Source organism: Agelaius phoeniceus, chromosome 24 (assembly GCF_051311805.1).
Source record: "Agelaius phoeniceus isolate bAgePho1 chromosome 24, bAgePho1.hap1, whole genome shotgun sequence".
NCBI classification, from domain to species: Eukaryota; Metazoa; Chordata; class Aves; order Passeriformes; family Icteridae; genus Agelaius; species Agelaius phoeniceus.
In genome coordinates this window covers 7,334,084-7,346,933 of record NC_135288.1, presented here as the reverse complement: position 1 = coordinate 7,346,933, position 12,850 = coordinate 7,334,084, and the positions used below count along the sequence as shown (strand labels likewise).

Genomic DNA, 12,850 nt, shown 5'->3' with positions numbered 1-12,850 from the left:
GCATGAAGGTCACACATCTTTCTTGTTTCCAATTTTCTAAAAATTCAGATGTCAGCCACAGGAGAAGGAAACATCAATAAATTCCTACCAGTTAAGACAAAAGCAGGCTGTGTTTAAAGCACTGTGCACATGATGAACACTAGTGCTGGACATTGGCCTGTAAAATCCCATCCTCCAGCATGAAACTCCATCCCCTGCAAGATCCCAACCAAGCACCCTTGGCATTTGGCACATTTGTTCTAAATCCCCAGGTAACGTCTCTGCCCTGTGCTCCCCCCCTGCCCATGGGCAGTAACCCCAGCAGCTGCCCAGGGTTACCTCCATGGGGTTGACAGTGATGGTGAGAGCGGAGTCGTCCCAGTCCATCTCGTTCTCCTTGCCCGTGTCCTGGTCCCGCAGGGTTCTCTGGTGCGCGGCGCGGATCCGGAACACGCCCAGGATGATCATGAACACCAGGAAGCTGACACAGACCACGATCACCACCGTGGCCGTGCTGGGGACAACTGCAGCCAGAAACACAACACTGCTAACTCTGCACTGTGCTGACAGCTCCTCCCCTGCCCGTCACCTCCCAGGGCAAATACACAAGTATTTCACGTGTATTATTATTTTTCATATACATTACACAAAGGCAGTTTGTCTACAAGCACTTAAAAGGTCAGTAGGAAAGTAAGAACTAGGCTTCGTTTCCTTAAATATAATGACATCAATTTGAAAGACAAAAAAAACAGCTCAACTTCAATGGCTGATAATCCTGACCTGAAAAGGGATGAGGGTTTGCCAAGTTGTGACCAGAGAGATCAACAAAGGAATGATGCACGGGGTGAATGAACTGTGGCTGTGCAGCGATGTGATTGGCATGTTCCACTGGGCTGGCTGTATGGATAACATTCACCTGGAGACAAACAGAAAGTGTTAAACTCCAGAAACCCAATAGTATCATTCTGAAAAGATAAAAGTAAAGAGAAAAAAATTAAAATTTTAGTGCCTTTAATGCCATTTTCTGCTGTACTTCCATCTATTTGATGTAAGCATCCTATCAGCTCTCTGGTAGCACCACTCTCACTCCATTTGCTAAATGAATAATCTGTGTTCTCAAAGCAACCTTTCCACCTTCACATCTCCATTAGCCACACTATCTCTTCTACAAACAACAATTTTATTTCAAGCTGAAATCCAGGACTAAAACCACATTTATTTATAAAATACTGCCTGAAATGCTCCTATTTCCTAATACTGATTTACAGGACACAACCTAAATCACTAACTGGTCGATGATCTCTGAGCTGAGGGAAGCAGTTGCCTGCTGCAGGCGCCAGGCCCGGGGCAGGGACCCACCTCCACCTGGAACTCGTTGCTGACGTAGCGGCCGTTGAGCTCCGAGCAGAGCAGTTTGAACTTCCTGTCGAACAGGGACGCCGTGTGCCAGTTCCTGTAGCGGATCAGGTGCAGAACCTCCTCGTAGTTCGCCATGGTGTCCACCCCTGGGGGACAGACACAGCTGCAGCTCTGCAAAGGCACCGCTTCAGAGCCCAGACAGGCATCACTCCACTGCTTCACCTGAGGTTTCTTGGCCAACAGATTTTCAAGGACACAGAGTGGGTAACAGCAGTGACACACACGTGTGGCTCCGCTGAAATCCCTGGGTTGGTTTTGTGGTAAAATCCTAAACCCAGGGAGTCTTTGAAGGGATTCTGGGAGCTTTTCTATGGAATACTTTAACATAACAGAAAAGAATGATGCATGCTCCTAGGCACTGGAGTACCCATGGAAGGAACAAGCCTTTTCTGGGGCAAAATCTAACTGCAGTTCCACAGCCCAGAGGTGATGGGCTATTTGGAACAGAGTAAAGAACAGAAGGATAGTTCTAGAATGCTGTATTTTTTAGAATTACAGCTTTCCACAGAATTGCTGTGCTTGGAATTCTAAAGGTAGTCCAAGCTTGAAATTCTAAAAACAATGAAGTATTTGGAGTAAGGGTTACAAACCACCTCTCTAGAACTGCTCCCTTTTTCAGTCCTTTCATTCCCTCCCAAGAGCAGCAGCAGGAACCCCCACCTGTGATTATCATGCCCAGGTTGGAACTGCTCATCTCAATGCCTTTCTGCTGCAATCGTGTCATGTCAATCTCCAGGCTCTCTTGTTCCTGATTTAGTTCCTCTCCCAGCACTGTCACCTCACACATATCCAGGTTGTGCATGATCTCTTCAGATACCAAAGACTCTTGAACTAAAAATCAGAGAAAAAGCCAAAGATTTAAGCAGAAACACCAGAACAAATATTAAAATCTAGGCCTGAGGAGAACAAGTATTCACAAAATAATGATTTAAAAAATAAAATACAACATATAAACAAGGGATATTTACATGAGGATAATGGTCTGGACTTATTATCATTTCCAGTAAAGTTTTTGTTAGCCCAGACCAGAGGATCTACACCTTTTTTCCCCTTACTGGATTCTGTATTAGAAGCCCACAGCTCTCTGCAGGAGGTGAGGGTGGGACACAGTTACCTGTGGGATCCTCATCGCCGTCCCCCTCGGGCTCCACCTCCCGGGTGATGGTGCTGATGATGCGGAGCTCCGGGAACAGGGACACGCCCTCGGAGCTCTCGAACTCGGAGGCAGAGCGGGCAAAGTGGTTGATGCCACTCAGGCTGATTTTCGGCTCCTCTGGCTGCAGGACCATGACATAGCCCTCCACAGAGGGAATGGAGACACAGGCCTCTTCATTGAAACACCTGAGAGACAGAAGCAGTTTTGCAGTCAAGGTGATTGTTTCAGAGGGAAGCACAATTACACGCAGTAATTGCTTTATAAATTTTTGAAAAGCCATCTCAGACCCAGGAGTCTTAGATAAATTCATCACTGCCCTGGAAAGTATGGAATAGCCACCAAGGGAGCAATCTCACAACTCATTTTTACTTACAGTTACCACTTGGCCTCATTTCTACGCCTTGACTTAGAGCCACAGGTAACCCCTTTAATGAAGCTGTGAGACTGGAGACACTCCCAGCACTCTGGCAGGGCTTTCCTCCCCACCTTACACACTCCCTGCTCCATCCTCAGGCAGAGAGCAGAGCACTGGTGTGGGTAACATTTGCTGTACTGCAATGTGGGATGGTCACACAGCCCAGGACTCCTTTGTTTGTCCCAAGAGAGGCCCATCCCACACAGGGATGCTCCAGCTCAGCACCAGCACACACCTGACAGTGCTGGTGATCTTCAGCCTGCGGATGCCAGGAGTTGGGAACTGGCGGGAGTTCAGGTAGGAAATGTGCTGCATGGCCTTGTCAACTCTGTCAATGTCCTCCCCTTCTATGGTCAGCGTTGACTGGCTCGGGTTCACGTGGATCTGAAAACAAGGAGGGAAAGAGAACATAAGAGAACCGTAAGAGAGCACCCAGCTGAGTGACATGATCTGGCAATTCCAACTGGAGCTCAGCACTGCCAAATGCAGGAGAACTGCATCCATACTCAAAGCAATGGGGTCATTATTTCCCAGCTTTATGGCACACAGCCTCAGCTCCCCACTCACTGCCTTACCCTCAATGTATTTGTGCTTCATTCTTTAAGAAAAAATCTAAGCACATATTCTGGTTCTAGTAATACAGAAGAGAGACAGCCAACATACAAGAGAAATTTAGCTCTCTTCACACAACCTTGCCACTGAAAAAGCCACGTAATCTTATTTTATGAAGCTGCTTGTTAAAGATCTCTTATTAGACAATCTGCACAGCTGGTGAAACAGAGGCTTACAAATATGGAGTTTCTCTTCAAGACTTAAAAGACAGCAGAGTAACTTACATTTCTAAGACCAGGTTTATAAAAGAAAAATTTCCTACTTTTATGTAATATTAATGCAGAATGCTACAAGAAATGAGCTTGTTATATCTGGGGCACCCTGTTAACTCTGCCAGTAAAACTTGTAACTCTGATCAGAGAAGGAATATACATGCTCCCCTTTGTTTATATGCAAATTTACCTTCACACCTTTGCCAACACCATCAGCCATCTGCAAATCCAGCCCCTCCTTGCAGGTGTAGAGGCAATCAATCACCTTCTTGTTCTCCAGTTTACCAGAACGGATCATCAACCCTGCCAGGTTGCCTCGGAAAAACTGAGCCATGCGCAGTTCACCACCTTCAAAACACGAGGGAGGAAAAATCTTTACTTGTCACGATTCTTTTTGCTTTTTCTTTTGTAAGACAACAAGTATGCCAGCTGATACACACAGCATTATACACATGCAGGTTAGTTTTCATCCATTCTGGGTGTTAACCTCGTGATTATGGTCAGGCACAAAGAAAGAATTGAACAGTTCACCATGCACGTGGCCCTCAGACAGATGTGGCCACCTTGAACTGAGTGCTCCACAACAAACATCTCAAAAGAAGCCCCATACAGCGAGGTGGTGCTCAGAAATCAAACACAATGGGATGAGCCATGAAACCTGAGCCTTCCTGCTGAGGTAACACCTCCTCCTCCTCGGGACACAGGACAGCATCCCCGCAGCTGGGAGGGATCCGCACCCAAACCAGCACTGCGGGCTCTCCCTACACCCCAAGGGTACAAAGGAGCTTTCTAAAGTCATTCAGCTCATTCTGAGAGGTGTCCAAGAGTTACCTGCCCCCTCTAAAGGTGCCATCTTCTCTCTGCAGATTCAAGTGAGCAGTTTAAACCCAGGTAACTCAGCTAAGTCTGATAAGGGCAACCTAACAAGCCCTTTATTCCTCAGTGTTTCTGAAGATGGTGTCACCATGATCAGCTAGTCCATCTTGCTAAATCCTGGGCCACAAAACACCACCTGGAAATGTGCATTTTCAAGCCCATTACTTACTAAGCAACCTGATTTTAGAAAGATGTCTAAGCTTGTTTTAGAAGTTTTAAGTGATAAGAGATCCTTGGTACAACTCAAATATTCAGTGAAATGTCCTGTTACAAATGATACCATTTTCATATAGCTTCAGCTTCTGGAGTCCCTGGATGCTGCTCCCTCCTTGCCAAATTAAAATGTGATGTACAGCCAGAAACCTCTTGCCAGTTACATTCAGACTATTCCAGCAATTCTTCAACTTTACAGGAAGGGTACATATCTTGAATTCACTTTTAAAAATATACACTAATTTTAGGTATCCCAACTCAAGACACAAAACCCACTGAACTATCACTAAAATTTGTTATGAGGAAATGACCCTGTAGCAAATCTGAAATACCTGCTAGCCAAAGCTTTTCTGCCCATTCACAATTACAATTTTATATAAGTATCTGACCAAGTGAGTATCCCCTGTAAATTACAGGTCTGTGTTTGTGAGCAGCCTGATCTAAATACGAGATCAGTTCTTGTTCTGAAGAGGAGCAAAGGTACCTGAGTTCCAGAGGTCCTGCCCAATGTACTGAATAAATTCTCTAATAAAGACACATACCTACATGCATAAATACAACATTTATATAGGATGATGTGTGTTTATGCTTTAACAAAACTGGATGAAAGAGATTATAACTGATATTTACAACAGCAACTTTTTTCACCACTTCACTGCAATCACAACCATTGCAGATTTGTACATGGAAGTACATTTGGATGCAACCAAAAAAATACCCAAAACAAACAAAAAAACCCCAAAACCAAGCAGAAGTCAGCTGATGATGCTCTGCAAATAGAAGCACAATGAAGACACAAGCCTAGGAGAGGATTATGTGAAGGTCAATGGCCCGAATGCAATGCCTGCATTTCATGCTGTGTGCGGGATGAAGCAATGTCTTGGCTTAAAAATGAAATAAAACAGTAGGGAAAAAACTCCAGCAACCTGCAGAGGTCTCGGGCACAGTTTCAGTGTCATTTTCACTTCCTGTATATTCTGTAGAAAAGCAAGACAAAGAATAGGACAATAGGGAAAGGACCAAGTAGTTACAATTTGGCAAACTCTCAAATCCCAGCAAATACAAAGCAGCACATCCCCCAAAGCTTGTTTGTATTGGACCCAGCTCCTCAAGGATTAGGAGTTCTTGGAAACAAAGAGCTGCAGTGCAGGGGAAGACACATTACTGTGCTGGTACAAGAACAGCCATGGCACCACAGCCCAAAGAGCAAGAGCTGCAGAACCAGGAGAGGAAACCTCACCCAAACCTTTGTCTTTAGTAAGGCAACACAACTCTAACTGCTGGCTCCATATGAGGGGAAATGAATGTAAGATCCAGACTAATAGAGTAAATCACCAAAAGGTATTGAAAGGGAATCAAAAGAAGCCATTATCAACACAGATTTCTTAATCAATAATAGAATCACATGTATTGAGCAGTCAATTTATCAAATGGAAGCACCAAGAAATGAAAATCGGCTTTTAATTTTTTAAAAGAAACGTTCCAAGAACTTCTTTAGAAGGATAAAATCTTTTGCTCCTTGGAGACGAGCTGCATACACAAGTTAGTGCAGCCTAAATAGAGCAGACAATAAAGCAGATGTCTATTTTTATAAGCAGAAATGGTAAAATACCCAAGAGACAGCACTGCTGTGTTGCTCTGCAGAGCTGTCTGCTGGACAGGCTTCCATTGATGAGAAGACTTTTCCTACAAGATGCTTTTCTACCTACTTGAAATGAAGCGTTCTGCTTGGTAATCTGAAGTATATGAGGCATTGTTACAACTACTATAAAAACAAACTAACAGTATTCCCCACGGCCACCACAAAAATCCTGTTGATGGAACACAGGCTGGTGAGCAGCCTTGTATTTCACACACCTGTGGCCAACGAGAAAACAAACAAACACTCATGGAAAAAATTACTCAGAGGAAATATGTGATACCAGCTTGGAGCAAAACCCATCTGCAAGAGGCAAACCACGTTACACTTCATGCACTAAGACCTGCTGTGTACGTCTAGATAACCACAGAGATTTCATCAGAAAAAGTTAATTAGAAGTATTAACAATTGTCAGTATTTACCTTGCCAGCACGCTCCAACCACCAGCTGTGTTTCTATCTTGGAAGGGTGGAGTGGGTAATCCTCAGTGACTGGGAAAGGATCATAGGAAACCCCATCCACGTACAGAGACACCGCGGGAAATTCGACGTTGATCACGTAGTGGTGCCACTCTTTGTCACACACCTGAATAAAGGGAGTTTTAAAAATTCTGTCATTTTTTTTCCCATTGCAGTTCAGTAACTGATCTGGTGCCATGTTTTACATAAACATACATGCAGATGTACCAACGACCTACAACACAAGCCTGTACAGACACAGTTGATCTTCCACACACATGGCACACATCTGAAAAGCAAACTGACTGCCAAACATTAATAAAAAGTTTCTTTATTCTGTTGCCAATACAGGAAGCTGCATATACTTCCTTTCCTTTAATTTTTATATTAAATAACAGCCTATTCCAATCTAAAAATACATTTCTACATGCATGCACATCCTGAAATACTGTTATAAGACAACCTTGCTTGACAAAGGACAGGTATTTGCTGAGAGGAACTGTTAACAAGACAGGACTATTTATCACAGATCCAGGGGGCTGAGAAAACGTCACATGCTCATGAGTACTTGAATGCTATAATCAACCTGGAAGAAACACCTCCTGCTTTCTCATGCACCCCACCTTAGAGTGCATCGAGTGAAGGCAACTGCTGTCACAGCTGTAAGACTGACACTGCACTTTCTACTTTATATTCAAGATGAAAAGCTGGAGCTGAGCCTGCCACTCAATCACAAGTGAAACAAGCACTGCTTGTTCTGCAGGACAGGAGTTTGGAGAGGCAGGAAGCATTTATTACCAAGGACACTGCCAGGGGTGGTAGTGGCTGCTGGCTTTCACTCTGGCACGGTACCCACGAGCTGCCAGGCTCACCTGATTGAGCTTCCAGTGGAACTCAGCAGGTTGGTAGGACTTTCCCTGGGAGGGGTCCTGGCGGAACAGGAACACCAGGCGGCAGTTGTGCACGTACAGGGCGTAGTGGTGCCGGTTCATATCTGCAGGCAGTCCAGGTAACAGCGTTAGTTCCTGCTCTCAGCCTCACCCACAAAATGCACCTGCTCTGCAATCTCACACTTCAATACCAAAGCCACTGGTAGGCAGCAATCAATGCAGAAGTAAATCAGGCAGGGTAAGAGGAATGTGAAACATCTGCAGCAGCAGTGAGGGCAAACACTCTTGAAGAGCCCATGAGGCTGCAGAACAGACAGAGAAGTCTCTCTATCCAAACCCACCTAAAGTAAGGCACAGCACTGAAGAGCCAGAGATAAACCTGTCAGCAGGAGAAAAAGAGCTCTACTTGCAAACAGAAGAGCTTTCTTTGATACAAATGGCAATTATGAAAACAGGATTATCACATTTCCTTCCTATTAATGGCATTTTCCAAACTATTGTTTCTGTGTCATAAGCAGAGAGTGAAATTATGCCCAGAGTAAAAAAAAAAAACACTTAGTCTCTGGAGAAAGAGAAATTATATCCTGCTAAGGAAAATAAAGATATAGCAGTAAATGCTGTCACTAGACCTGATATGTGTGTCTTAATGTTTTTAGGCAGCATCAAGAACAAGGCTATCTTTGGAGATGCAAACTCCAGGCTGCAGTGCCAGAATAAGTCATCTACCACAGTAAAAGAAGTGCATGATGTTAACTGAAATAGAATTAGAAAAACAAGTCTGCCCAATCTGAAGCTACATAATCTAAGGCTGAGCCTAAACATAAGCACAACAGTGATTTTTAAAGTCAACTTCATATAAATTCCAAGAAAACCTTAAGGTAGAGAAAACACTGTCACATGCGCTGCCAGAGCACATAAAAACCTGACCAACCCCAAAGACTGTTCATAATTGAAGTATTGACAAACCTGTCTTGTCTGAATTGCACAGAATTGTCTCTTTCTCCTTGGTTCCGGGCCCGTGCCTCATCCACACTGAAATCATGAAGGGCTCTTGCAGATTGACTGTGACAACACCATCTGGAATCCTCACAGCCTGTGTGCCATTGAACTCGAAGACCTGGTCGCTGTCATGGCCGTTATCCGTGGGCAGCCCCACAGTCCAGTTAGCAGCACTGCTGGGAGGGGGCAGCAGCTCAGCTGTGCCAGAAGCAGCACCTACAACACAAATGCTCAAATCAGAACAGAAATTTCAAAGACCACCACCGGTTTCCAATTCAACTGTTTATCTCAGCACCAACTGTCAGGATTATGCACTGCCATCACCCAATTCTCCTTTTAAATAGTGTGGCACTAATTACAGGCATCTAATACCATGGTAATTTCTACAAATTTCACTTCTGGGTGGACAACTAATCTCATAATAAGCAAATTCAACCTCCACAGCTATAGAATCTTATTCTGCCTCCATCTCAGGAAGCCTTTCATTGATGCCACTTGTCCCTGAGCCCCATGAGCACGATGCCTTTCTCTGGACACTGTACTGAGCTGTGAGACCAGAAGTGATCCAGCTGAAGAGAGTGCCCAACACCCCCTCCCAGCCCACAGCACAGTCAGCAGCAGTACCTGTAAGGTCACACTGACCTCAGTCAGGAGCAGCTCAGGAACTGCCTGGGTCTCTGGGGTTACATGCTACTCAGACTTTCAATTACCTTCAACTGCAGCCGAAGGCATAAATCATGAGTGATAATTTATCCCGTAATCTCAATTCTTCCATATGGCTACAAAGGACTCCACTGACTTTTTTAAGACCTTTAAATGCAGCATAAGTGGATGCCAAGGGCATTTATTGCTAGGGTAAGCACGGTACAAATTTAACTGATCAAATTTAAATGGTTTTTTCTTGGTTTTCTCTAGTTTTTCATAATGTATTTCTCAGATTGCAGCCATTATATCTATCATGCTGAGCAAAGTAGAGGCTTTAACAGCTATACCCTTCCACACAAATTCTTCCAGCTCTTCAATATGAATCTCATGCAAGGGACATTATTAGTCTATGTAAGACAGCAGAGAGGCAGAAGAAAGAGATTCTTTACCACATTTGAGAATTATTGTAGAAGTCACCTTCAGGCAATTTCATGCCTTTTGCTGCCAGTGAGGAAATGAGTTGAAGGAAACTATGTGCAAATGAAGACCAGATCTACTCATTGATTTCTGGTCAAACATAAAATTCAAAGTAAAACTAGTAAGCAAGAGAGACCACTTTTATTTGAACAAAAGCCTTCTTACCACAAAGCCTGTGGATGGATTTCTCAGAGTAGGTGTCTCTATCACAGCCTTTACCAATATGGTTGGTTTCTAGTTCCACCGTTGCTTCGACTGAGGTTATTGGCTCATCACATGTCTCCAAATGCATCCCAGGGAACAGAGCCAAAGAACCAGTGCCAGGCTCGTATTCTATTCTTTTGCTCCAACCTGAATATTATTCAAAGGAACAATATTAAAGATCTCTCGTGTTTAACTGAAGGCACCAGCAAATGCTAAAAGCAGAGAGGAAAGACAGCAAACTAACCTTGCCAGCCAGGCTTGCACGTAGGCTTAACGCTAATTTTAACCAACACATCTTCAGCAGCTCTCTTCTTCCCACAGTCATAGGCTGTTACTGTCAGTTTATACTGGTGTTCTTTACCATAGCTCAACTTTTCTGTGTTTTTTATATAACCTGACACAGAAAAAAGGCAATTATCAGACATCAAGACAATTCTTCATGGTCTGCGTACAACGCATCCAGGTACCACCTATGTACTTCATACAGAGTTGAATAAACTCATCTGCAGGTGCATTACCCTGCACCGTTTGACTTTTCAGGGCCAGGCTCCAGGCCCAGGTGCCCCTGCTGTGTGGGTGCCCAGTGCCAGCCCGGCCCAGCTCCGTGTCTCACCGTCCTTGTCGATGGCAAAGGGCACGTCCGGGGTCACGATCTCGTAGCTGCAGATCTGGCTGAACTGGGGGGAGCAATCTGCATCCACGGCCTCCACCTTGAGCACGTTGTCGTACCTCTTGCCCTCGATGACCGTGGCCTTGTAGGACTTCTCCTTGAACACCGGGGCGTACTCGTTCACGTCGTTCACCTGGATGTGAACTGTGGCCCTGCAATGACACACACAGGGCTCCAGGGCCTGCACACCCTGCTCCTCCAGCACTGCACACAGCAGCTCCCCCTGGTTCACCTGGATGGGAACTGTGGCCCTGCAGTGACACACACAGGGCCTGCACACCCTGCTCCTCCAGCACTGCATGCAGCAGCTCCCTCTGGTTCACCTGGATGGGAACTGTGGCCCTGCAATGACACACACAGGGCCTGCACACCCTGCTCCTCCAGCACTGCACACAGCAGCTCCCTCTGGTTCACCTGGATGGGAACTGTGGCCCTGCAATGACACACACAGGGCTCCAGGGCCTGCACACCCTGCTCCCACAGCACTGCACACAGCAGCTCCCTCTGGTTCACCTGGATGGGAACTGTGGCCCTGCAATGACACACACAGGGCTCCAGGGCCTGCACACCCTGCTCCCACAGCACTGCATGCAGCAGCTCCCCCTGGTTCACCTGGATGGGAACTGTGGCCCTGCAATGACACACACAGGGCCTGCACACCCTGCTCCTCCAGCACTGCATAGAGCAGCTCCCTCTGGTTCACCTGGATGGGAACTGTGGCCCTGCAGTGACACACACAGGGCCTGCACACCCTGCCCCTGTTGCAAGAATTACACAGCTAGGTCAAACCAAGGAATAAGAAAGGAAAACCTGTGTTGAAGGTCTGTTTCCTGGGTACTTTAAACAATGAAACATCTGCATTTTACATTTGCCTTTTTTTCTTCCAGTTCCGCTTACTTCCATGAATGTGAAGGTTTGGGTTTTGATTAATAGGAATATTTGCACCTGGTTCTGAATGACTGTTACTTTTCTCCTGTTCACAGAAATGCTTTTTGGGTATTACAGATTCTGCCAAATCAGCTTCTTTTTCACATGAAGCCATCCTTCAGCATTCCAGCTCTCAGTAACTAATAAACCCAGCAATCTCAACTACCCTAACTAAGAAGGCAGTGGCTGTTTCTCCAATGTATTGCTATATAATTCAGTGGAGTTCTAGGTTTTGTTTACTATCACTGGTCATTTGCAAATAAAACTCAAACCCTTGTATAGTTATAGAATAGCAAGGTTTTGTTTGTCATGAAGATGACCTCTGCTACTCTATTCCTCATCTTATTTATGCCTTTCTCTCTGCTTCACACAACTGCTCATCTCCCACATGCTCTGCAGATGTCTACACCAGAGTGTCAAACAGTTATTCTCAAGTGGGTTTTCTAGAGACTCTTTTATATTGTGGTTTTTCCTTAGATAAAGATAAGCTAAAGACTGCTTTGTTCCCATTCTTTAATGTAGCAGAGATGAGCCCCATGCTATTGATCTTGGGTTCTCTGGTGGGGCTGTCTGGAAATGATGGAAACATGAATGCTTTGCCATTTTGTTAAGCTTAACAGACTGACTTCTTGAACCAGTTTTTTTGGATTTAGAAACTGAATCCCAAAATAATGTCCAGGCCGGTTACCCCACTGCAAACTCTACCAACTCAAGACAGATTGTAAGTGTATCAGCAGTTTATCAGTTTGTCAGTAAGTGTATCAGCAGTTTCCCTGCTTCTATCCCCACCTGGTTTTCTAATGTAGACCCGGAGATATCAAGGGATAAAGCAGTATCACCTAAGATACAAAAGAAGGGCTGTTCAAGCAGTTCATGTCCATTTTGCTGCTCTTTTTATCACGATTATTGCCCTGCTTGAGCAGGGAGGTTGGACCAGATGAGCCAGTGTGGTCCCTTCCAAGCTGACCCTTTCTGTGGTTCCAGGAGAAGCCTTCCAGGATGAACACTTGGTTCACATTTACTCTCAATACACAGACCATAAATCACCACAAGCAGGAG

General features: G+C 45.0%; 1 protein-coding gene across 4 annotated transcripts in view; it reads right to left on the bottom strand.

Annotated features, from left to right (window-relative positions):
* The window catches only part of CLSTN1 (calsyntenin 1), a 30,057-nt gene that overhangs the window by 2,645 nt on the left and 14,562 nt on the right, over positions 1 to 12,850 (bottom strand). For 2 of the 4 annotated variants that reach the window (XM_054647672.2, XM_054647671.2), the window contains 14 exons: positions 10,808 to 11,016; positions 10,439 to 10,588; positions 10,156 to 10,341; positions 8,836 to 9,084; positions 7,852 to 7,973; positions 6,944 to 7,106; positions 5,809 to 5,859; positions 3,984 to 4,141; positions 3,205 to 3,353; positions 2,513 to 2,739; positions 2,059 to 2,229; positions 1,339 to 1,484; positions 760 to 895; positions 319 to 503 (listed from right to left, as the gene is read on the bottom strand). In XM_054647672.2, the coding sequence (XP_054503647.2) occupies positions 319 to 503; positions 760 to 895; positions 1,339 to 1,484; positions 2,059 to 2,229; positions 2,513 to 2,739; positions 3,205 to 3,353; positions 3,984 to 4,141; positions 5,809 to 5,859; positions 6,944 to 7,106; positions 7,852 to 7,973; positions 8,836 to 9,084; positions 10,156 to 10,341; positions 10,439 to 10,588; positions 10,808 to 11,016 (2,302 nt within the window). The remainder of the gene's footprint in view (positions 1 to 318; positions 504 to 759; positions 896 to 1,338; positions 1,485 to 2,058; positions 2,230 to 2,512; positions 2,740 to 3,204; positions 3,354 to 3,983; positions 4,142 to 5,808; positions 5,860 to 6,943; positions 7,107 to 7,851; positions 7,974 to 8,835; positions 9,085 to 10,155; positions 10,342 to 10,438; positions 10,589 to 10,807; positions 11,017 to 12,850) is intronic. The other 2 variants (XM_054647673.2, XM_054647674.2) reach the window with 1 other exon arrangement.